Below are 26434 nucleotides of genomic sequence, written 5' to 3'. Positions count from 1 at the left end.
GGGCTCGGGGTCGCGGAACTGGTCCTCGTTCTCCTGCTCACAGAACTGCTCGCTGACGGGCTCCCCTTCGTTCACTCCGCGGTCTACAGCACACACAAACAAGCATCCAATCAACACAAGATCTATCGTTGAGCTCGAATCGGAAGCACATAAAATATAGAGTACGAAGTATTATTTTCGAGTGGTTTCCTAATGGCATGGCCAAGACTTGGTTAGGAAAAGCGTGATAAAGTTTCGGGTTGATCAGAGGTCGTTTGTTACATGAAATGATAGGTTTTAGTAAAGGTTCGGGATCGGATAGGGGCAGGGGCCTAGTTGTAAAATAATTCGGGAAAACTCGGGGCCTGTTTACGATTTCTAAAAGTATTTGGGCCTAAAAGGGAAGTGCAGGGACCTAATTATTATTAGGTTTAAATAGTGGAGGATTTGTTTGCAAAAATAGAAAAACAGAAGGGCCTTTTTAGGAAAAAAAACCCATAAGGAGTGGGGCTCTTTATGGAATAAAGGGAAGGGGGAGGGCCTAATGGCAAAACTGCCATCTCCCTCCTCCCCCTCGCACTGGGAAACAGGGGAGGAGCGTCGGCTCGCCGGCGGCGGCCCGATTCGGGCGCGCTGGACTTGGGCGGCGGCCGGGGGTGAGGGGAAAGGGGAAAGGTGGCGCCCTGGAGGGGATCCCGGCCTCACCTCGGGCTGGGATGGCGCGCAGAGGCGGGGCGGCGTGGGTCGGCGGCGGCGGGCGGGAATGGCTGCGGCGGCGGCGGTGCAGGTTAGGAGAGGGGGCTAGGGCCGGCGGGTGAGGTTGTGGAGCTGGCCGGGGAGCTCGGGGCCCCTTTTATAGGAGAAATGAGGCGGTGGGGGTAGGGTGAGCCGGTGGCGGACGGTAGGTGCGTCCGGCGAGCGGCGCGGGGCGGAGTTATGGCGCTCCGGCCATTCTTGCGCGTCGCGGTGCAGCGGGTGCGTCAAGGGCGGGCCGATGCGACGGCTCGGCAGCGGCACAGGGCAAGGGAAGGCGCGCACGTGGAGGGGCCCGGTGATTGGGCTTGGCGTCGCGCTGCGAAGCCCGAGTGACGAGGCGGCGGTGCTACTGTGCAGGCGCGCGGCCGGCGGCGAGCGCGGCACAGGGAGGCGGCAGCGGCGGGCCTTGGGGGCGCGTGGAACGCGTGCTCGCGGGCGGGCCGAGGCGCGTGCGCGCACAGGGCGAGGAGCAGCGGTGCGCGTCGCGCGTGGCCGTGCCGGAGCGGTGGCGTGGCGAGCTTGGCGTCAGGCATGGCGAGGGCGCGCAGAGAGGCAGCGGCGGTGCGGGGGCAGGCGCGCACGTGGCCGAGCAGGGGAGTGGGCGTGCGAGCGCGTGCGCGCGGGTGGCGCCGGGCGGAACAGTGAGCTCGCGCGCGGCGGCGGCCTTTTGCGGCGAGGCAGAGGGCGGCAGGCGGCGGTGCATGCGCGCGCGTGCGGGCAGGACGAGCGGGGGAGGCGGGGTGCGGCTCAGGGCGGCCTGGCGCGTTCGCGCGTGCGCAGCCGGGAGTGGAGGTGCGCGCGCGGGAGGGAGGCCGGAGGCGGGCGGCGCGGCTGGGCGCGCGACAGGGGAGGGAGGAGAGGAGAGAGGGAAGGAAGGGAGGAAAAGAAAGAAAAAGGGAAAAAGGGTGAAGGGAAAAAGGAAAAGAAAATAGGAAAAAGAATTAAAGAAAAAGGAAATGGGGAAAAGGGAGGGAGAGAAAGGAAAAAAGAGGAGGGGGAGGGGCGGTGCGCGCCAGCGGCGACCGCGGCTGCGGTCGGCCACGCGTGGCGTGCGGCCGCGGGAGGTGGGGCACGCGGTCGGAGGGGAGAGAGGAAAAAGGAGGGGGCGGGATTCGCGGCGGCTGGTCATGACGTGTCGCGTTGGATGGGAAAGAGATGAGACGTGGATTGAATTCGGGTGTCGGGTCAGATCTCCAGGGATCGGGAGATCGGAGCAGGAGGGTTTCCGGGAAGTTAGGGTTAGGGTTTGAGTCGAGCTCAATAACAAAAACAAATTTAGCGCATGATTTATTTTGGTGGGTTTTCGGGATGTCACAAACCTACCCCACTTAAAATGAATCTCGTCCTCGAGATTCGGCTGGTTCCTAAACAGGTGGGGAAACTCCTTCTTCAGAGCGTCTTCTCGTTCCCACGTCGCTTCTTCTACTCCGTGTCTGCTCCACTGGACTCTGCATATCCGTACTTCAGAGTTTCTGGTCCTTCTGGTGACCGTGTCGAGAATCTTGACCGGTACTTCTTGATATCGTAGGTCTGGCTGCAGATCTATTGTTTCTACTAGCACGTGCTCTGCCTCGGGTACTCTCAAACATCTTCTTAGCTGTGAGACGTGGAACACTGGATGTATATCCGACATTTCTTCTGGCAGTTCCAAACGGTATGCTACTGCTCCAACTTTCTTCAGAACTCGATATGGTCCAATGTACCGAGGGGCTAATTTTCCTTGTATCTGAAATCTTCGGGTTCCTCGAATGGGTGATACCTTGAGATACACGAAATCTCCTGGGTTGAAACTTATCTCGCGTCTCTTCTTGTCGGCGTAGCTCTTTTGTCGAGACTGGGCTGCTTTCAGCTTTTCTCTAATCTCGGCAACTCTTTCTTCTGCTTCCTTTATGAGTGCGGGGCCGACTAGGGCACGTTCTCCAACTTCTGACCACATCAGAGGGGTTCTGCATTTTCTTCCGTAGAGAGCTTCAAAAGGTGACATGCCCAAGCTTGCTTGGTACCCGTTGTTGTACGAGAACTCGGCATAGGGTAGACTCTGCTCCCAATCTTTGCCATAAGTGAGGACGCATGCTCTCAACATATCTTCCATAATCTGGTTTACCCTTTCTGTCTGGCCATCTGTTTGCGGGTGATAAGCGGAACTAAAGTCTAGCTTGGTGCCCATGGCTTTATGCAAACTTTTCCAGAATCTAGAGGTGAACTGGGTCCCTCTATCTGAAACAATTCGACTGGGCACACCATGCAACTTCACTATATTTTCCACGTAAAGCTTGGCTAGCTTCTCTCCGCCGTAGTTGGTACGTACGGGTATGAAGTGAGCCGTTTTAGTGAGTCGGTCCACTATTACCCATATGGAATCGTGTCCTTTCTGGGTTCTGGGCAGTCCTACCACAAAATCCATTCCTATTTCATCCCATTTCCAAACTGGAATGGGTAGGGGTTGCAATAATCCTGCCGGCTTCTGGTGTTCAGCTTTAATTCTCTGGCAAGTATCGCAATGGGCGACAAATCGTGCAATATCTGCCTTCATCCCACTCCACCAATACTTCTGTTTTAAGTCCATATACATTTTGGTGGATCCTGGGTGAATAGAGTAGGCTGAGTTGTGGGCTTCATCCATGATTATTTGCCTGAAATCTCCCTTCTGGGGCACACAAATTCTATCCTTGTACCACAATGTTCCCCTATTATCCACTCTAAAGTCTGGTGCCTTATTTTCTCCGGTTTGCTTCCGGATTTCCATCAGTCCCTTGTCCGCTTTCTGGGCTTTCCTGATTCATTCTCCTAGAGTGGATTGAACGTTCAGCACTTGGCTGGAGCCTCGAGGGACAATATGCACGTTTAATCGCGCCATTTCCTCTTGTAAATGGTCATTCCTGGGCCCATAGGATTTCCGACTCATGGCATCAGCTACTACGTTTGCCTTTCCCGGGTGGTAATGAATTTCCAAATTATAATCCTTGACTAATTCTAGCCATCTTCTCTGCCTCAGGTTTAGGTCTGGTTGGGTGAAGATATACTTCAGACTTTTATGATCGGTAAAAATTTCGCACTTATTTCCAATCAAATAATGCCTCCAAATCTTAAGTGCGTGCACTACGGCTGCAAGTTCCAAATCATGGGTTGGGTAGTTTTGCTCATGGGTCCTGAGCTGACGGGAAGCATATGCAACGACTTTCCCATCTTGCATCAGCACACAACCCAATCCTTGTCGGGACGCATCACAATAGATGACAAAATCCCGATGAATATCCGGCAGGGTTAGCACTGGGGCTGTCGTCAATCTTTGCTTCAACTCCTGGAAGCTTCTTTCACACGACTCTGTCCAGGTGAACTTCTTCTCTTTCTTGAGCAGCTCTGTCATGGGCCGGGCTATCTTAGAAAATCCCTCAATGAATCTCCGATAATACCCAGCTAATCCGAGGAAACTTCTGATCTCACTGACATTAGTTGGTTGCTGCCAATTGGAGACTGCTTCAACCTTCTCGGGATCCACTGCTACTCCTTCCGCGGTCAAGATATGACCAAGGAAAGCTACTCTCTCCAGCCAGAACTCACACTTGCTGAATTTGGCGTATAGCCTGTGCATTCTCAACTTCTCCAGAACTACTCTCAGGTGTTGCTCGTGCTCCTGAATACTCTTTGAGTAAATAAGTATGTCGTCAATGAAGACTACGACAAACTTATCTAGCTCGTCCATAAACACTTTGTTCATGAGGTTCATGAAATAGGCAGGTGCATTTGTCAGTCCAAAAGACATCACCGTAAACTCAAACTGACCATACCGGGTGACAAAAGCTGTTTTCGGGATGTCGCTCCCCCTGATCTTGAGCTGAAAATAGCCGGACCTCAGGTCAATTTTGGAAAAGTACCTGGCTCCTTTTAACTGGTCAAAAAGATCATCGATCCTGGGGAGAGGGTACTTATTCTTGATAGTGACCTCGTTTAGTTCCCGGTAGTCTACACATAACCTCATACTTCCGTCCTTTTTCTTGACGAATAGAACCGGGGCTCCCCAAGGCGACGAACTTGGCCTGATGAAGCCAATTCGTTGCAGTTCCTCTAATTGTTTCTTTAATTCTGCCAACTCGGTGGCTGCCATCCTATAAGATCTCTTGGCTATAGGGGCAGTCCCAGGGACAAGGTCAATGACAAATTCTATGTCCCTATCTGGTGGCATACCGGGAAGTTCTTCGGGAAAGACATCGGGATATTCACTCACTACTGGGACTTCTTCCAAGGACTTGGCTTCCATGCTGAATACCATCGGGTTTGCTCCACTTTCCCGGGTATGACAGGTCACTCGGACTCCCTCTGGGTTTGTTAGGTGTACTACCTTATCCGTACAACCTATGAGGCCATTGTGTTTGCTCAGCCAGTCCATTCCAAGGATCACATCTATCCCTTCTGACTTAAGTACTACTAGATCTGCTAGAAACTCTACCCCACTTAAATTAATCCTTACCCGTAGACAACCCAGTTGACACCTGATGTCTCCTCCGGGCGTCCGGGTTAATAGGGGTGTTTTTAGTAGTACCGTAGGTATTTTATGTTTCTCCACAAAACTCGAGGATATAAATGAGTGTGATGCTCCAGAGTCAAACAGTACTGTTGCAAGAGTTGAGCTGACAAGGTACTCACCGAGTACTACGCCCTGAGCTCCTTGAGCTTCCTGCGCATCGATGTGGTTGACGCGAGCCCGTCCGAAAGACTGCTGGGATTGCCTTTGCTGATTGTTGTTGTTGTTGGTGTTGCCACGGAGGGGCACTCGGTTGGCACCGGTCAGCACTGGCTTGGGTCCGTTCACTGTGTTGGAGAAAGCTGAAGTGGCTGGCTTGTTCTTGGCATAAGGGCAGTCGGCGATGAAATGCCCTGTCTCTCGGCAGTTGAAACAGGCCCTGACATTGCTGTTGTTGTTGGTGACTTGGCTCGCATTACTCTGTGGGGCCCTCATGGTGTTCTGGCTTCTGAGCTGTGTGTTAGGGGCCCGTGGTCCTGTCGCTTGGGACTGGGTTCTGTACTGCATTGGGGCTTGGGTCCTTGGTGCATTGTAGCTGAAACTTCTGGCCTTCTGGGAACGATCCTGCTGGCGGGCCTTACTCTCCAGGAACTTGCGCTTGTTATCCTTCCTTTCATCACTCTTGGCCTTCTCAGTGAGGATTGCCTTGTTCATCAAGGTGTTGAAGTCAGGATAGATCTGAGGGGTGAGCAGGGTCCTGAGTTCTGGATTTAGTCCCTTCTTGAACATATCCTGCTTCTTCTCGTCGTCGTTTACCTCTTCTGGTGCATAGCGAGCCAATTCCATAAACTGGTGTGTATACTCCTCTACCGTCATATTCCCCTGCTGAAGTGCGCGGAATTCATCTGCCTTGCACTTCATGGTAGCTGAGGGGATGTGATAGCGGCGGAACTCTCTCACGAATTCATTCCAGGTGATGGTGGAGGCATCTCTGGCAGCAGCGCAGTAATTTTCCCACCAGGCTAAGGCGGTCCCGGTGAGTTGATGTGCTGCCAGGAGGACTTTATCCCGATCTTGGCACCCAAACGGCTCGAGCTTCCTCTGGATCACGCGGAGCCAGTCATCTGCGTCCAAGGGGTTGCTGGATCCGGCAAAAGTGGGTGGCTTGGCCCTCAGAAATGCTGTTAGCTTGTCGTTGAAGGTCTGCTCTCGTGGCTGCCTGTTCATTAGAGCATTGGCCAGTGTCTCCAGTATGAGAGTCTGGTTATGGATCACTTGTGCCAGGTCCACGAAGGGTGGTGGTGGTGGTAGCTGTGCATCCTGATTTTCTCCTCTGCCCTGACTCACTTCTTGTTCTTCCTGAGGATGGTTTTGCCCGTTAAGGCGTACTCCTGCATCAGCGGCTGCAGGGTCCCTGACACGGGAGGCCCTCGTGACGCTTCGAGAAACCATCTGCAGATTGGGTAGGGTTTTGTGAGATTGAGATTAGGTGATGCTTAAGTTGTTTAATTCGTATTTTTGAAAAGGCAGAATTAACCTTCTGCCGAAAGGCACACACACAACAAGCACACAACAAGGCAAACAAGCAACCTTCAATAAAGCGAGGCAGGGTACAACACGGGGACACAACTAGAACGCGTACTACACGTCCGGGTACAGGTTCAAACTAGGGATACAACTTAAACTGAAAAGGCTAGAAGGGTACAACAACAGGGTAGGGTTGGACATTCTGCTCGCGGGGCGAGTCTTCTTCTGGGGTGGTACGCGCTTCCGGGGAAACAAATGGCTCGTCGTCCTCCGGGTTCCCGTTCTCTTGGGGCTGAGCAGCAACTTCTCTTTCTCTGACGGCAGTAGACCCTTCGGGGTTCTCGGGTAGGGCTCGAGGGCTTCCAAAGAGCGTTCCCCATCCTATGACGGGTGTCCCAAGTAGAACATGGTCTTCTCCGATGGCCGGAACCGGGGTCCCACTTCTGGTCCATTCTTGCATGCGCCGGTCTCGGGCTTGTCTGAGGCTCTCCTGTGCAACCGCTTCACTGCTGATCGCGGCTGCGGCTCTTGCCTCGGCTTGGGCTGCTCGGACTTGTTGGAGCCTCATCGCGAGTTCAGCTTGCTCAGCGCGATGGGTCTGCTCCCTCAGCAGGTGGGCTTGTTCATCGAAGAGCTGATCCAAAGCGGCTAGGTAGTTAGCCACTTGGTACAGAGGGTCCTCTTCATGGCGGCGTCGTTCCAGGCTTCTCATGCGGGCTTCCCAAACAGGGGTCCTGATGGCCGGCGGAAAGAACCTCATTGGCGTGGGTGCTAGGTGTTCTTCGAAAATCCGGCATAGGTACCGAAGTGCCTTTCTGACAGCCAAGGGATAGGTGTCTTGGTGCCTGAATCCCGTAGCGGTCACTCGCCACGACTGGATGTTGGGGTGGCGCTCACTTCTGGCGATGACAATGATCACCCTGCAGCGGAGAGTGCCATGATGCTCGTACTCTCTGCTGTAGTACCTTGGGCGTTCCGTAACGCCAAGGCTTTCCAGGGCGTTGATCAACAGGCTGGGGAAGCCAGGTGCAGCTTGGCAGTCGCCCTGGGTCCATCCTTCCTCAGCCATCTGAAAACAAAGATAGGGTGAAGATCTTGCACGAATATTTGCGGTACACAAAGGGGTAGATGGTTTTTATTTATGGCATCATGGTGGGGTACAACTTCATGGGTACATGATTATTAGAGCAAAGGTTCTAGCTTAGAGACTACTCCTATCATGGGGATTCTTCCTCAATTCTAAAGGAGCGCTTCTTCAGTGGAAGGTACTGGTCCACCACATCATCCTCGGTCTGAGTTCCTTTATCCCAGTGGGTTTCTTCGGGTTCTTCTTCTTCAGTCTGAGTGCCAACGTCCCAATGGGTTTCCATGGGTTCTTCCTCTTCTTCGTCTTCCTCTATCCATCCACCTATTCCCCAGCGAGCCTCGTACCTCCGCATCTGAGCTTGGAGAGCGGCTAGCGAGTTCTCGGCACGTGCGGCCCTTGTCCGCTGCTCCTCCAATTCTGCCTCTTTTTCATCCATTTGGACTTGGAGAGCAGCCAGGGAATACTCGGCGTGGAAAGTCCTCGACCGTTGTTCCTCCATCTCCTGGGTTGCTTTTTCTGCTCTGTGGACCTGCTGTTTCAGTTGTGCTGCTTGCTCGCGATAGAGCTCATCCAGGCCGGTGAGATAGATGGATAGGTGAGAGACCGTGTCTTCTAGGTCTTCTTCTTCTCTTCCAAGTCCTCTCATCCTGGCAATCCACGTGCGTCCTCTTCCTTCAGTCGGCGGGAAAAATCCCATAGGAGTCCGCTGAAGGTGATGCTTGTAGATCACTCGGAGCCGTCGCAGGGCTTTACGGGCGGCTTTCCGATAGGTATCCGGAAAACGGAATCCAGTGGTGGAGATGAACCAAGGGTCCACATCAGGATAGCGGGTGCTTCTTGCTATGAAGATCATCAGGTCACACCGAAGAGTACCCTTGGAGTCGTATTCCCGATAGAGAAACTCTGGTGGATCCACAACTCCGATGCGTTCCAGGCTGAGTATCAACAACTTGGGAAGGCCAGGCTCTGCGAAACAGATTCCGCCAATCCATCCATTGTCAGCCATCTGGAACAGGGCAAGAACCAAAGGTGAGTGTTTGTGCGAGAAAAGGATTAAGGAAAGAATAAACCTAGTGTGGAAAGGCCTAAAACAGGATTTCGCTCCTAGGGTCACGTCCTACGGCCAACCTACGGCTCTGATACCACCTGAAGCGTCCCCTCATAAGAGAAGACTTAAATGTGATACAAAGCACCAGTCCCAGGAGGCTGATGCCACATTTATTACATCAGATGGTTCAAAACCGTACAAACCTTGGAGGACACTCGATACAGATGATAATAATAATTAACCAAGCTACGACGTAACACCAGACCGCAAACCACATAGGGTCTACTACGGGCTCAGAGTACTGCGACAGCGGAGGCATCTCGACAGGGCCGGTTCCACAGGCAAGGTTGGGTGTAGAACGATAACCCTACTCGGCGTCGTCTGGTACGAAGTCTGGATCTTCTTCTGTAAAAAGTAAAAGTGGGGTGAGTACAAACGTACTCAGCAAGTCCAACCACACCCACGGAGGGGTTATAACAGAATAATATGCATAGGTAAATCAAGGATAAGGTTACGGTTTAATTTGCAGAAAAATGACATTTTATGCAGGGGTTTATTTTACAGAAAACCTTTTAGAAATCAGTTTTTGCATTAACACGGAGTTCAGGTTTTAAAACTGCTACCGGACTCCCCGTCCGTCGTAGCACACGGCACAACTGCCGGACACAATTCCAAAACAACTCACACTAGCTCATCCCAAGAAACACTAGTTATGTGACCACACCGTAACTCGCCCAATACCGTGGGCACGGACTATTCGAATAGATTCTTAACTCTGCAGAGGTGTGCAACTTTACCCACAAGTAGGATACCACAACTCGAACACCGTCGTGTCGGTGTAGATCCCAACATAGCCATTACCCACCATAGCTAAGCCTGACTAGCCATCACGGGATGCACCAAGGGGTCATTGACCGTTCACTTAGGTATAACCGGGCATAAGTCACTCGGGGCTTATCCCTTTTCCTTAGTCACCCGTTGCTCTCAGCTCTCCTGATGGCTACCACACCAACTAGTGGGATTTATGCTACGCCGTTGCCCATTCAACGGTCGAGTGGTTTGCACGATAGTGGAGTTAGGTGAGATGACACACCAACTCGGTCCTTAGACATGACAAGATGGATATCTCCCTTCTTTGCCCTGCCACACAGGCATAAGCACACCAGTCGGCAATTCACACAGAAATGCCGTCCATCCCGTCCATACTCATCTTTCGAAAATCCACATCTTACCCCTTCCCACACGCACACATTTTCTTTTTAAATCAAATAGTATTATGAGTAAAGTCCTAAGCATTCTAACATCGATTAACGTCCAAACAAAATCAGACAATAATCTAGGTGGCCAAGGAATGGTCATCACAAATCAAGGGGTGGCTATCCAACCGTGTTTTCATGTAAGTAAAACATATGCAATTTATAAAACAGGCCATTGGGTCGTGTTTATAAAAACTAGGACAGAAACATGCATCAAAGGATGGGATTGAACTTGCCGTCTTCAAAGCCTTCGGGGAAGTCCTGTCCTTCGGGCTCGGGGTCGCGGAACTGGTCCTCGTTCTCCTGCTCACAGAACTGCTCGCTGACGGGCTCCCCTTCGTTCACTCCGCGGTCTACAGCACACACAAACAAGCATCCAATCAACACAAGATCTATCGTTGAGCTCGAATCGGAAGCACATAAAATATAGAGTACGAAGTATTATTTTCGAGTGGTTTCCTAATGGCATGGCCAAGACTTGGTTAGGAAAAGCGTGATAAAGTTTCGGGTTGATCAGAGGTCGTTTGTTACATGAAATGATAGGTTTTAGTAAAGGTTCGGGATCGGATAGGGGCAGGGGCCTAGTTGTAAAATAATTCGGGAAAACTCGGGGCCTGTTTACGATTTCTAAAAGTATTTGGGCCTAAAAGGGAAGTGCAGGGACCTAATTATTATTAGGTTTAAATAGTGGAGGATTTGTTTGCAAAAATAGAAAACAGAAGGGCCTTTTAGGAAAAAAAAGCCCATAAGGAGTGGGGCTCTTTATGGAATAAAGGGAAGGGGGAGGGCCTAATGGCAAAACTGCCATCTCCCTCCTCCCCCTCGCACTGGGAAACAGGGGAGGAGCGTCGGCTCGCCGGCGGCGGCCCGATTCGGGCGCGCTGGACTTGGGCGGCGGCCGGGGGTGAGGGGAAAGGGGAAAGGTGGCGCCCTGGAGGGGATCCCGGCCTCACCTCGGGCTGGGATGGCGCGCAGAGGCGGGGCGGCGTGGGTCGGCGGCGGCGGGCGGGAATGGCTGCGGCGGCGGCGGTGCAGGTTAGGAGAGGGGGCTAGGGCCGGCGGGTGAGGTTGTGGAGCTGGCCGGGGAGCTCGGGGCCCCTTTTATAGGAGAAATGAGGCGGTGGGGGTAGGGTGAGCCGGTGGCGGCCGGTAGGTGCGTCCGGCGAGCGGCGCGGGGCGGAGTTATGGCGCTCCGGCCATTCTTGCGCGTCGCGGGGCAGCGGGTGCGTCAAGGGCGGGCCGATGCGACGGCTCGGCAGCGGCACAGGGCAAGGGAAGGCGCGCACGTGGAGGGGCCCGGTGATTGGGCTTGGCGTCGCGCTGCGAAGCCCGAGTGACGAGGCGGCGGTGCTACTGTGCAGGCGCGCGGCCGGCGGCGAGCGCGGCACAGGGAGGCGGCAGTGGCGGGCCTTGGGGGCGCGTGGAACGCGTGCTCGCGGGCGGGCCGAGGCGCGTGCGCGCACAGGGCGAGGAGCAGCGGTGCGCGTCGCGCGTGGCCGTGCCGGAGCGGTGGCGTGGCGAGCTTGGCGTCAGGCACGGCGAGGGCGCGCAGAGAGGCAGCGGCGGTGCGGGGGTAGGCGCGCACGTGGCCGAGCAGGGGAGTGGGCGTGCGAGCGCGTGCGCGCGGGTGGCGCCGGGCGGAACAGTGAGCTCGCGCGCGGCGGCGGCCTTTGCGGCGAGGCAGAGGGCGGCAGGCGGCGGTGCACGCGCGCGCGTGCGGGCAGCACGAGCGGGGGAGGCGGGGTGCGGCTCGGGGCGGCCTGGCGCGTTCGCGCGTGCGCAGCCGGGAGTGGAGGTGCGCGCGCGGGAGGGAGGCCGGAGGCGGGCGGCGCGGCTGGGCGCGCGACAGGGGAGGGAGGAGAGGAGAGAGGGAAGGAAGGGAGGAAAAGAAAGAAAAAGGGAAAAAGGGTGAAGGGAAAAAGGAAAAGAAAATAGGAAAAAGAATTAAAGAAAAAGGAAATGGGGAAAAGGGAGGGAGAGAAAGGAAAAAAGAGGAGGGGGAGGGGCGGTGCGCGCCAGCGGCGACCGCGGCTGCGGTCGGCCACGCGTGGCGTGCGGCCGCGGGAGGTGGGGCACGCGGTCGGAGGGGAGAGAGGAAAAAGGAGGGGGCGGGATTCGCGGCGGCTGGTCATGACGCGTCGCGTTGGATGGGAAAGAGATGAGACGTGGATTGAATTCGGGTGTCGGGTCAGATCTCCAGGGATCGGGAGATCGGAGCAGGAGGGTTTCCGGGAAGTTAGGGTTAGGGTTTGAGTCGAGCTCAATAACAAAAACAAATTTAGCGCATGATTTATTTTGGTGGGTTTTCGGGATGTCACAGTGGACCGTCCGATTTGAGATGGATGGATATGATCGATCGCTACAGTACCATGCTACAGTGAAAAACAATACACTTTTCGAACAATGTTCTGTGACTGTACCTGCTACAGTGAACACGGTAGGGAGCACTGTTCATCCAGACTCAGAACAATGTTCATCTTTGTGACTTCGCTTCATGAAGTGCTTCATGAAGTCAGAGAAGTTGAATCGCGCCGCCCTACGCTGGGGCTTGGCTACCGGGCTAGGCGCCACGCCAAACCCCAGAAGTGGTCGGCCACCTCGCCGGCCGGCAAGATTTTCGCGCCAGCTGCACGCAGGCAGGCAGCTCCGGACGCAGTTACATGTCACAAGAGGCGACAATATTTCCAACCATCACCCGAAAAGTCTTCTTCATGTACAACTAAATGGGCCGTCGGCCCAACTAGCTAGGTTCACATGGTGTTTCGTAAAGGATGTTTACGCTTCAACTCTGAAAAGGAAAAGAGTCAATCACACCGTTCGGCTGGTGGATGCAGCAGCGAGCAGCGAGCAGCGAGCAGCAGCCTAGCGTCCAGCAGCAAGCAGCAGCCACGCGTCCAGCAGCCACCAGCCGAATGGCAGCAGCGCGGCAGAAGCAGCCGGAAGCAGCGCAAAAGTGACCAGCCGAACACAGTGAATGTATACATGCGAAAAAGACAAATATGATGACGTCATCCCACATGCAAGAAAGTTTAGAACTTAAAAAAATTATAGATCTTAAAAGGTGTGTCCAAACTAAATTTAGATTGCACCATTATTATTTTTACGACAAGATTTTTAAAACAAGACCACACTTGTCTATATTTGCATGAAATTTTTTTAAAAACATTTTTAATACTAAATAATTAGTTTCATCTACTGGAAACAAATATTTTAACAATATGAATAAATAATTATTTAACGAATAAATAATCAAACATAACGAACAAATAATAATGTGCAACGAACAAAATATTGAACATTTGATTATACAAGATATATAATGGAAAATAAATATCACGAACAGATGAGTCAACATGGTCGAACAATTTAATCTATAAAACGAACAAATGAGTCAACATGGCCGAATAATCTATAAAGGAAACATATAGAAGGAAAAAATAAGTAACTAAATAAAGAAAAAGAAAAAGGAAAAATAAAAATAAAATAAGACTAAAAAGATTTGTAGAATGGATACAATAGAAAATTGAAAGAATATAAATATAAGAAGAAAAAGGCAATTAAAGTAAAGAGAAGAAAATGAAATAAAAAAGATGCATGCGCCTTATTTTATTTTCTTCAACCCCGTCGCATGCATGTATGTTTGAAGCAGCAACGCACAGTGTGGGAGAAAATTATAAGAAAAATAAAAATGTAGCAGCACAGTCACAGTCTCGTCACATGCATGTACTAGCATGCATGCAACTGAAGCACTGCTTGCGGCCAGGTACAGCACAAGTCTAATCATACTAGCATGCATGCAACTGTCATGCATGCAATTATTGTACAACTGCAGCAGCACCACCGCACAGATTTTCACAGGCCAACTTTTCTCTCATTTGGGCCGAAATAGTTTCACCGATCCGTATCATATTCTTCAGGCGATGGATAGCAAATTTGCAGCGTAGGCGACATATAGCTTTCACGCGCCCTGGGCTCGGTTAGGTATCACTTCAGGCGACCGTAGTCCCATCCGTAACCTGAAGGCTGAAGCGGAATTAATTTCCCTCGATAGACATGAGAGAGTGCAAGTGCTGTTGGACCGAATCTTGAATCAATTACCGCGATTTGTTCCGTGCACATTAGCGATTCCGGTTTTCACTCATCAACCAATAGTCCGATTTTGAAGCATATTGCTTTCCTCTTGGATTGTTCTTAACATCTGTTCAGGTTTCGTAGTACTTTAAATAATAAATGCATGCATGCAGGTTACACAAATTGATGATATCACCCACATGCAAAGAGGAGTTCATAATAAAAAATTTATAAATCTTATACTGTGCATCCAAATTAAATTATGATCATTATTATCTTTTTTACAATAAGATCTTCAAAACAAGACCACACTTGCCTATGTTTGCACAGTATTTTTTAAAAATATTTTTCAAAACTAAATAATTACTTTGAGCTATTGGGAATAAATATTTTAACATCACGAACAAATAATTATTTTCTAAGAACAAAAAATTAAAAATGATGAACAAATAATAATGTACTACGAACAAAATATTAAACTCGTGAACATTTGATTGTATAGTATAAATAATGGAAAATGAATATCGCGAACAAAAGGATCAACGTCACGGAACAATTTAATCTACAAAGCGAACAAATAATTGACATTGCGAACAAATTAGTTAAACACGGATAGATAATTTTACATGAAGAATTATGAGCATATATGCGCACCAAATGAGTTAGTATGGAAAATAAATTAGTTATACGCTGATAGATAATTTTACATGAAACATCACTGTATTTATAGACTATAGTGTTCATAGACTTAGTCTATAGAAAAAGAAAATAGGGAATAATGAATGAACATATTAGAAGGAATAGGAAATAAGCAACATAGAAAATGAAATGAAAAAGAAATATCGACTCTAGCATTGCAAATAAATAGTAAAAAAATGGATAGGAAGAAAATCAGTACAAAAAAAGGAAAGGAAAAAGAAACAAACAAAAAGAAAGGTGCTTCCATTTGCATGCATGCGCATGTAGCATGCTCATACCCACTCAAACAGCTTTGCATGCGGCCATATGCAACTAGATCAATTCATAGTACGATATGACTACAAATTATAAATTTGCAGCTGAGAAAAAGCAAAGAAAAATGAGCGGAAATGAATATAAGAAAGAATTGAGGGGAGAAAAGCAAATAAAAAAGAATACAGAAAGTAAATAAATAAAAGGCGAAGAAAAAATAAAACATATTACAAAAAATTATCTAGGAGGACTGGAAATAAAAATGAAAAAGTAAGATGGAATTGAATAGAAACATAAAAGAAAGAATAAGAAATAAGGTGGGACTCTCTTTGCATCTTTGGATGCAATTTGCATGTGCCCATGCATGCGGACGAAGCCAATGCTATTTCAGAATTCCAACGTCACCAACATTTGGCAAGCGGATCCAAATAATCTCACGGCGGCCCGTCTCTACCTTTTCAGGTGATGGGAAGCGATTTCATCGCTTGGGCGATGTATAGTCATCGCGTCCCACTCCCACCCTACCATGTCTGGGAATGAACTAACCATAGTAGATCTTAAAAATTGACAAAATAATCGCGAGTATGTGATGTGATCGGCATGAATATTGGCTACCACATTGAAAAAATAATATCGTTAATATGTAAGTAACTTAAGAAAAAATGAGAGCACCCAGTCCAGGACTTACGACTAGGATCCGTATGCAAGTTTCACTTGAACGAACCTAATCAACTGGCCTAGACATAGCTCGCTAGTGTTGTGTTACTGTATAACTTGACGAAATAAGTCTATGCTTTTTAAGTTTGAACAGTCAACAGATGTGTAAAAGCTTGCATAGATAACACAATGAGTTGATATTAACTGTTTAATTCCGTGTGACTATTTTTATTTTATTTGAAACAATATATTCATATAGATGCTATTACTCAGAGTGTCACGTTGCAAACATGTCAATTTCTTAACCAACTTATACTTGACATCGGAGGCGATATATAATTTCTTAGAAAAAGGATATTCTTTCTCATAGAAATCTTGATGTTCGAAACACAATGACAGAGAACTACAATATGTTTAAATTACCAATACCCAATGTTTTGAAAAGTTAACTGTGCTTTTTGTCAAAGATGTAGGTGACTGAAAGTAGTTCACTCATGAACTTCATGTTTTAGAATTTAAGTAAAACAGGGGGTTGTTTGGGAGCACTTTTAGCTCCACTCCACAAAAAAAATATCTAAACAAGTCTAGCTGCTCCACTCTACTCCACCAAAAACTAGCACTAGTCCACCATGCCACTGTCTACACATCTCCCGCACCCCTTCATGAACTACTCCACCAAAAACTAGCACTAGTCCACCATGCCACTGGTTACACATCTCCCGCACCCCTTCATGTATGGAAAAAAAATGTCGCCGCTCCACTGCAGGCTACACCTCCACCTCCAGTCTCGACCCCGGTCTCGCGCTGGGGGCTCGCCCGCCGCCGGGGCTTGAAGCCCCCTCCGCTGTGGGCTCTCGCCGCCGTCGCCCCCAGGGCTCGTAGCCCCCTCCGCCGCGGGCTCCTTCCGGCGCCCCTCCCCTCCGCGGGGGCTCGCGGCCATCGCCCCAGGGCTCGCACCCCCTCCACCTCGGGCACAGCGAGCAAATTGTCCCCGGGACAGCGAGGATCCGAGCGGGGCCGCACCTCTGTGGAGACAGTGAGGGCAGGAGGGACCAGGATGGGGCCTGCAACCCCGCCGTTCTAAAACAGACCAGATGCAAGGCAGCGCCGGCCTCCTTCCTTGTTCCTGTTGTGCTCGGATCCGAGAGAACAATGGGCAATAGGGAGAACGAATAAGGAACCAGAGAATGACCTGCAGGGGCACACCAGAGAGGAGGAAGAGGAAAAATGGAGTGGAGGTAGAACAACTACCTGACAGTAGGGCTCACGTGAAAGTGAAAGGAGTTTAGATGGGTCGAGACAATCTGCTAGGCTGGTCTTTTTAGAGCTGTGAAGTCGAGCCACAGAATACTCAAACAAAATAAACTATAAGTGGTGGAGTAAAGTGAAGTCGGTAGAGTGGAGTGTCTATTTTGAATGTCTCAAACAAAATAAACTATAAATGGTGGAGTAAAGTGAAGTCGGTAGAGTGGAGTGTCTATTTTGAATGTGGAGTGCTCCAAAAACGACTTCATTCCCCAAGCAGCGGGGGGAGGGCGCGCACAACCAAAATCTTGGCCCAAGTATGAAAAGAATTAAAAGTATTGGCCCGCTGTACAGTTTCCGGAGCCCAGCCCAGTCTCCTAGCGGGGACGAGCACGCTTGGACGACGGGACAGAGCTGTGGGCCGCGGTGGGCCGTGCGACATATTTGCTTCGCTTCTTTCCACATTGGATGACTGGGTCTCGCCATCTCTCCCTTTCCTCCCCGAGGCTCCAAAACCTAGCTCTTCCCTTTTCCTCGGGCGGCGGCGGCCATGGACAAGAGCATGCTCGGCGACCTGGACGGCCTCCCCGAGGAGGACAAGATGCGCATGGCCTCCATGATCGAGCAGCTCCAGATCCGTGACAGGTTCGAGGACCACGCTCATGCCTCTCCCTCTGGTGACACAGGTTGTTGATTTGGAAGCGTAATTTTGAGAAAGCCGTAACAAATTGATCTATGTGGTCTGTTGCGGTGAGCTTCCGAGAGATGGGGATTGGCTTGCTTATCTGGAAGGGTTTTGATTGTGGGTATCCTCTGGTCTCTGGATTTGTGTGATTTGCACCTTGTACGTCCCAAATCATGCCGATTAGTATAATCTTAGCGAGTCAAACTCTGATTTCCTAGCGTTTGGCTGCCGACGATTGTATGAAAGCTGCTCAGTGATAAATAATTTAATTTGTCCGAGTGTCAGAGTGTGGTATAGGAGCAGATAATCGTGGTTGGGAAATGGAAGGTTATTTAGTCCTTTGTATTCAAAAGCTGCCAAAATATCATGTGAACTCGAAACCAGGGTTTCTTGGCTTGAAAAAAATTAACTGTTTGCTAACCTTAGCCTTTCTGGTGGTAACTGGTAACCAAGGATTCTGTGCGTTAGAATTGATAGTTTAATGGCTTCTCTGCATTCTTTCTGTTATTTGTCGTTTCTGATGCATATATTATATGTGTTCTGCTATCTGTATGTTCTGTTCTTCACTTCTTCTGCCATATTAGATTTGCTGGTTCCAGTCTCAGGCTAGAGTCAAAACTGTCACAATTGTAGATCCCTGTACTTTTATAGTTCTGATGGAGAATGAATTGTTTTCTAGACCTATTGGGTAAGAGTATGCCATCCTTCTTGATAATTCACAACTGTTGCATTAGAATTGCTCATTGATTAGTTCTAGTTTACAGCATTTTAAATACCTTGAAAGGCAAAACTTCGTTCAAGGTAAAGATGCTGGAGGCTATACAACTATTGGTGATATATTGCTGCTTGGGGCTAGTGCTAGGTGTGATAATGCGAGGTTACTCGAAAATGTGGAGAAATAAGGATGTGATGATGGGCCAGAATAATATTTCCCTGTTAAATTAATTAATGGTGCTCCATTGTAGCAATGTATCTGCAAACTATGTAATACTTGGCTTTAATTTGAAGCGGTGTTTCTACATATTTTCTATGCTTTTGTCTAACCCAAAACTCGTGGGCTGCTCATTGAATCCTTTACACCTTTTGCATCTGTGAAACTGCAAATCCAGAACTCACATCTTTGCTCTATCACTTTGCAGTCTGAGAATGTACAATTCCCTGGTGGAGAGATGCTTCACGGACTGCGTGGACACATTCCGCCGCAAGACCCTGGACAAGCAAGAGGAGTCATGTGTCCGCCGCTGCGCTGAGAAGTTCCTGAAGCACTCCATGAGGGTTGGCATGAGATTTGCTGAGCTTAACCAGGGTGTGGCCACACCTGACTAAACTTTGTTGCCCTTGCCAAGTTCCCCCCGTGGGGATTTTTGTCAGCATCTATTTGTAATCCTAAAAAAGATTTTAGCACCCTTTGAGAAATGCAACTCGGTAAGGTTGCCCTTGAACCAACTGCTGGGTATGACATTGAATAAAATTACCTAGATTCATTTTATCCAATGGTACATTTTCCATTTCGTGGTTAACGCTGTATCCATTGATATCTGATAGCTGCTGAGAAGAGTTTGGATTCTCGTTTCGTACTTGAATCAGCAGATTTTGAGCCACGGAAGTGCATATTATCGTTCCTATATCAGGTATTGTTTGTAGTGTAGACATCAAGCTGCACAGCCAAAGGTGCCATTGGATGTTCTCAAAGGTTTGGACGTGGTCACCTTTGGCATCTCATGGGTAAACTGTTCGGAGCTTGGCCTGTTGGCCATGGCCGATGGGCGCTGTGGGCAGGTTGGCCCCCGGCCAACTTGTGCCCAGTACCTTGTACTTGTAGTCCACTCACGCAGTGCCTGCTTTTTTTTTTTTGTTGGCGTACGTGTCCGTTCCGAACCAGAATGGATACTGCGGTGCGGTTCCTGCCCGGCCAGCGTACATGCTTCCCCGCCGCCGCGCTGTTTCGCGCCCCGCGCCGGGAGCGTCCGCCGTGGCATCTCTAGCGCATGCGATCGTCCGCTTGCACGGAGAAGAAAAGAGATCGAGCACGAAACAGAAAAGCGTCGTGCCTCCGCTGTCACAAGGCACCGACCAGCTTGAAAGAGACGATCGCCAAGCTCAGGGATGCCAGAATTTTACACTATGGTGCTCTCCGTCGCCCTCATCCCACCATTTCAATTTGCAGATGGATGGGAATGGGAATTGACCATTGGGCATGAACTCCTGACCAAAAAGGAAAGGTGACTACTGCTAGCTTTGTGGACTTGCAACTGCCTTGGTCTACAACATAAAAGAGCAAGTACAATAAAGATGAGTCAGCCGGCTGAATAGAGTACACGTCAAAAGAAACGATGATGCGGCAGCGAGAGGATAGGAGAGAGAAGAGGCAGGAGCTAAACTCTTCGCTCGGCTGAGACTCTCCGCACCGCCCGTTCCCAGCCGGTTGCAGGCGATAAGGTCGGCGCTTCCTCCCTTCTCGATCTCGTGTGGCACCACAACATTAAATACTAGCATGTTTGATACAGCCAACCTCAACTAGTTTGTTACATTCACATGCTATTCACAGACTATATGTGACATGGCATGAGCTCTCAGCCGGCAGTCGGCTGGCTTATTAGCCATGCTCTAATGGACTCCACCTCACTTTCTTCTCCCTTCCTCCAAACCACTCTTGTCTTCTAGCCTGATTCGGTGGCATGCATCTTCCCCACTGTCCCGAATACAAGGTTTCACACCGCAGTGACATTTTACCCTCGCTTTTTGTGAAGACGGCTGCTAGCGGACCCTTGCTTATAAAATCTGCACTCGAGCCCGGGCCTTGCTCCAGCCTCCCAACTCCCTAGTGGCCAACGCCGCCGCCGGCGGAATCAAGAGAATCAAGAGGTCTGCATAGGTTCCAGGGGTCTTAATGTAATTTTTCTGTTTCTTAGGGGCCTTTGCGTCAAAAGGTTGGGACATCTTCCTTCTGTATCCCACATGTCTGTATCTTTATGTGTACGCATCATGTACAGTACTTGTTCTTGTTAATACAGGTACGGTTGCCTCAAAAAAAAAAAAACTCCCAAGTGGCCAAGTCCCAAGCTCCCCTCCTCCCACTCCCGCTTCTCACTGCTCGAGCTGCACACCAAGAGGTTGTTCGGCTGGTAGAATCAACAATGCTCGGCTGGTAGAATGAATAGTATTATGTGAGAGAAAATAAGCCGAAATAAGCCAAACCGGCTGGTTGATCAGATCAGCCGAACAAGGCCCAAGCCCTCCGGCCCACCGCGCGCTCCCGAGCCGCCAAAACCTCCTCCATCGATCGCCGCCATATGACCTCCCAGGACCGCCGCGGCGCCCGGCTAGTCCTCGTCCTCTCCGCCGCGGCCCTCCTCGCCTTCCTCTCCGACGCGCCCTTCGTCATCAAGTGGTGCGCGACCTAGTCCCACAGATGAAGCAGGAATACGGATACGGAAGGATACGCGTATCGATATCAGAAGGATACGGATACGTGGATACGTCAAATTTCTGCAAAAGTTAAAGGCACAAAGGTATATCGGAGTATCGGATATGGATACGCGGATACGTATTGGATACGTCATACGGGGCCATGTTGAAGTATCGGGGTTATATAGTTAGCCACCGCTCGGCCGGCGGCGGCCCGAGCCCCCGCTTCCGCCTCAGCGCCTCGCGCCTCGCCGTGAACATGGTATGGTTCGGATTCGCCATCGGCGGCCTCGCGTCCAACGTCGGCTTCTCCTGCTACTACCTCTTCTTCGCCAGCGACGACCAGTACGGTAACGTCTTCGGCTACGACGCCCGACGACGACGGCGGCGGCAGCGGCGAGTCTGACGCCGGCGGCAACTGAGGCCGGCGTATGGCATCCGTACGTCAGGTGCTCCCGTAAAAGTTCGATCTTACAGCGTATCTGCAATCTGCAAATATATACGCGTACATGGCAGTGCTCATATATAGCAGCGTGAGTCGATCTAGTAAAATTTCATCATATATCCTAAAATTAAGTGCACTAGCATGATGCAAATTCTTATGTTGATGATGATTATGAATTTATGATTAATGACTAATGAGGTGGTGCTTCCCTTCCTAGTTTTTTTTTCTTTTTTTGAGAATTGCTTCCCTTCCTAGCTCTTCTCAGGCGTTCAGGCTTGTTGTTTGCACGTGGAAACAGCGGAAGGCCCAGGTAGTCCAAAGGACTGGGCCTTTCTATGGGCTGTATTGTTCACACTAGGCCCGATATGAATTTCCAGAGCCCAGTGCGGGAGTTTAGGCGGCAATCCTATCTATTTTTCAGAAAAAAAAAATACTTACTCATCTTTCTTTCGGTGTCTGAGATTCGTCCGAAACTTCTCCGCCGTTCGATCCAAACGCTCGTTGCATATCAGCCCAACAGGCCGGACAGAATTCCAAGGGTTGAGGGAATCTGGTGGACACGTGTCACAGCCTGATAGGAGTAGGTGGCATTTGTATTTGAAACCTAAAATGTGTTTTTCTCCTAAATGGTGGACTTATTTGTGAATCCGTTTAAACCACTGTACTCTTGAGAATTAATCCAACACAATAAGATCCAATATGAATATGTTTTTACTATTTTTAAAAGTCAATATTTTAGATGAACTAGTTCAACATTTTAGATATATTGTTTCAACATTTTCATATCAAATGTTGAACTAGTTTATGTAAAATGTTGAATTTTATTTTAAAAAATGTTAACAAGAGCACATTTATACACTTGATAAATTAATTGAAGTACGTGAAGGAAGATGTCTAAAAGGAAGATGAATAGACAGGAGAACGTATGCATATATAAAAAGTTAAAAACAAAGAGCATCTCCGTGAGCGATTCTGTCCCGCCGCCTGTTGCATGCTAGAGCTGGAGCAACTGTTGTTGGTGAGCCACTGTTGGGCCGTGGGCTGTTGCCGTGAGCGATTCTCTAATGCCGAATTTTTTTTATTTTTTATATTATTATTTTTTTCGAATTTTCAAAAATATATGCTGATTTTTTTTTTGCAAATTTGTCATCCTGCCGCCGGTTGATCTGGCGGAATGAAGTTACCGCCGGATGAACCGGCTGTAGGTGCTTGGGCCTACTGCCTGACACCGTATCGCCAGCGGTAAATGGACCGACGTGGGCCTGCTACTTACCGCTGGATGAAACGGCGGTAGGTGAGGCCTACCGCCGAATGGTCCGGCAGTAAGCGCCCGCTGCGCTTACCGCCGGACCATTCGGCGGTACGCGCCCCCCCCTTAAAAACTGGCCGCGGTCCGGCCTGAGCCCTCTCCCCCGCGCGCTCAGCCGCCTTGACGGCGCTCGCCCTTCCCCCGCGCGCCGCCGCTCGTCCCCTCCGGTCGCTGCCCGCACGCCGCCGCTCGCCCCCTCCGGTACGATTATTAGTTTAAATATTAGTGAGTTGATTTATTAGTTTAGATAATATTAGTTTAAATACGATTATTAATTTTGATATAAGTAGTTTAAATATGATTATTAGTTGAAATAGGATTATTAGTTTAAATATTAGTGAGTTGAATTATTATTTTCGATATTATTAATTTAAATACTATTATTAGTTTAAATATTAATGAGTTGAACTTAGAATATTAGTTTGCTAGAACTATTAGTAAGTTATATTATTTTAGGTACAAATAGTAGGACTATTAGTCCGTTATAGAAATTCAAAGGAAAAAATTAAGGTACATATTAAAAATTAATTACACATATTACTTATTTGAATGGTACATGTTAAGGTACCTGTTTTAAAATTATATTGGTTTTAGATTTGAATGGTCAGCACAGTAATATCAACGGCTCACATACATTACTTATTTAATTGAAATGTGGGTAGAAAATATTGTTAATATTTAGACTGTGGTCTGAATTTGACTTCACAAAATAATAGAAAGATTCACTGGCGCAAATTTTGGCAGGCATGTCAGATGATTTGTATTTTCAAGTATTCTATGGGTCAGGAGAAGTTAGATAAAGTCCTGAAGGGATAGATTTGACAGAGTTTAGCTCGATCCCAAAAAAAATTACCCAAAGCAAGAGAAAGGACTTTGATTTCAATATCCAATTGGCTATTTAAAGCTTTCGGGCTTAATGGAGATGAACATGAGATCTCGGTCATGGCAGTGGTCAGACGAAGGGAACCAGTGTTTTGGGAGCTATTGCCGCTTGAAGGGACGTAAAACTGGAGGAACTATGTTAATATAAGTACTAGCTGAGGGTTACCGCTTGCATTGTTTGTTCAAGCTTTCGAGAAGGTTAGGTTTAGTACTGAAGCGGGTGTAGAACATGGAGGCCAGGGAAATATAGTATCGGAAGATCCGGAGACGATGCATGAACCTCATGAAGAAGGTGCTGAACTCGAGATTGTTGAAGATGATACAAATGCTTCACACGAACCTCGTCAAGCAACTGGTGAGGCTGATGAGGGGGAACACATTCCCGAGATAGTTGAAGAGTTTCAGAGGGAGGGTGAACAACATAACCATGCAATGGATGACGACTCCTCGGATGATGATGATGATTATCATGTCCCACAGAACTGGTCCGGGTATGATTTTTCAAAATTAAGTGTAAATAAAGGTGAAGCGGTCCCTTGGGAGTACAATAAAAATGAGGTATGTATCGGTTCGGTGTATGCCAACAGTGACAATATGAAGGAAACTGTAAAATGGTGGTCCATCCTATCTTTGCAAAGACAGTTCAAAGTAGTCAAGAGCAGTCCGAGAGCATATGACGTGCGTTGTATGCGAAGCGAATGCTCATTCAGGGTGTATGCTTCTAAGAGAAAGTGGCAAGATTTCTGGGAGGTCAGAAAAATTGTGGAGCACACATGCCTGCTTGAGCAATTAGAACCACAGCACCGCCACCTTAGTGCCGGTTTCATAGCTAACTACATGTACCATTTGATCGTGGACAATCCTAATTATGAACCGAAGCCAATTATTTATGCTGTTGAGGAGGAGTTTAAATATAAAATTAGCTATAATAAAACTTACAGAGCGAAGCAGAAAGCGCTGGAGATGAGGTGAGGGACGTATGAAGCTTCGTATCATAATATGCTGGCACTGTTGCAGACCATATGTCTTAGAAATTCTGGAAGGTACTACGACTTGAAAACATATCCATGTGCCTAGAAGCCCGGGAAGCAGGTATTGCAACGGTCGTTCTTGGCCTTGGGGGCTTGCATTAAGGCGTTTCCGCACTGCCGGCCTGTCATTTGCCTAGATGAGACATTTTTGACATAAAGGTATAAAGGCACAATCCTCACAGCTGTTGCAGCTGATGGTAACAGGCAATTATTGCCCTTGGCAATTGCCTTCGTGGAGAAAGAATCAAGGGATAGTTGGTATTGGTTTCTATAGAGGGTGAAACAGATGATTGTGAAATATGTAGAGAACATGTGTTTGATTCATGACCGGCACAAGAATATCTTACAAGCAATTGATGACATACAAAATGGTAGTACTGAGCGTCGTAGGCCTGTACTATGGCCGGACCTAAAGCTTCATGCTCCTCCGCCTGCCGACGTTCCACATATGCGAACCTCTTCTGGATCTCTTCTTTATCTTTCTTGTGCTTCTCCTCCATTTTTTTTCTCTTGCAGCATTCGCTGCCACCTTTCCGCAGCCCACCTTGCTTCGCGCTCAACGTGTTCCTTAGCTTCGGTCGATTGCTGTGTCCAGCCACTGTATGAAATCACAAAGAGGTGGTGGACTCTATTTGCAAGCCGAGTTAGATTTAACTTACTGTACTCCGAAGGCGCAAACTAGATAGTGCGAGGTGGTACCTTCGGTTGAAAGGCCCTTGTTTGGTTTTGGTAATTGAGTGACAACTTATGTGGACTAATAAGTGTTTATGTTGAGATACACAGGAGATTAGTCCACACAAAGACACTAGTATGAGCAACATGTGCCATGGAGGAGAAATGGCTAAGTGTTGATGCTATGCTCATATAGTGTGATCGAGGAGCTCATTGCATATGAGACATGACATGGAGTTATGTGACCAAAGTGGAGAAGATCAAGACAAGGCTTGGCTTGATGGACCGGTTGAAATGGAGAAGGGCAAGTCAAGGCTTTGAAGCGAGGGACCGCGAGGCGGTGAAGCTTGGGCAAGATTTGGCGCCGATGGACCGAGGCAACGGTGAAAAGCGAGCAAGGTCAAGATCGATGGACCAAAGAAGTCATGTGATGATATGGAGTGGATCATATCATTTAAGAAAGATCAAGCCAAGTGTTGACTCGTAATGATGATCAAAAGGCTTGATGGAGTTTGGTGCTTGTGAGGCATCAACATTTGGGAAGATGAAATGGAATGCGCAAGGCAAAGGTATGACTTGTAGGGCATTTCATTTCACCGGTCAAAGGTTGTGTAGAGAAGTGCATGACCGGATTTAGGATAGATGGCCGTACTATCAAGAGGGGCAAACTTGTTTGCATATCGGTCATCTAGTGCCACTTGAGCGATCTAACATTGCGATGTTGCTAGGATCAAGTGGCGTGGTGAGATCAAGTGAAAATCCTTTGAAAATGATTGTGAAATGCTAACACACATGCACATGGTGTTGTTCACGTGGTGGTGTTGGCACATTTGCAAAGGAGAAAGAGTTGGAGTTGATGTTGATCAACTTTTGGAAGCTAGAAAGGTTTTTCGGTTTTCTCCGGAAATTAGGTTGTCCCTTGGAGTGGAATACTGCTTTGATCCATTGTGTTTTGGATCAAGT

General features: G+C 48.8%; 1 protein-coding gene across 1 annotated transcript; it reads left to right on the top strand.

Annotated features, from left to right (window-relative positions):
* The first annotated feature begins 17498 nt into the window (after positions 1–17498).
* On the top strand, positions 17499–19232 carry LOC120650727 (mitochondrial import inner membrane translocase subunit Tim9). The gene is made up of 2 exons (XM_039927957.1): positions 17499–17684; positions 18864–19232. The coding sequence occupies exons 1-2, from the start codon at positions 17590–17592 to the stop codon at positions 19048–19050; spliced, it is 282 nt and encodes a 93-aa protein (XP_039783891.1). The 5' UTR covers positions 17499–17589; the 3' UTR covers positions 19051–19232.
* The last annotated feature ends 7202 nt before the right edge of the window (positions 19233–26434 follow it).

The sequence above is a fragment of the Panicum virgatum genome, chromosome 9K (genome assembly GCF_016808335.1).
Source record: "Panicum virgatum strain AP13 chromosome 9K, P.virgatum_v5, whole genome shotgun sequence".
NCBI lineage: Eukaryota > Viridiplantae > Streptophyta > Magnoliopsida > Poales > Poaceae > Panicum > Panicum virgatum.
The sequence above is the reverse complement of the archived record's forward strand: the minus strand, read 5'-3'. Positions and strand labels throughout refer to the sequence as shown.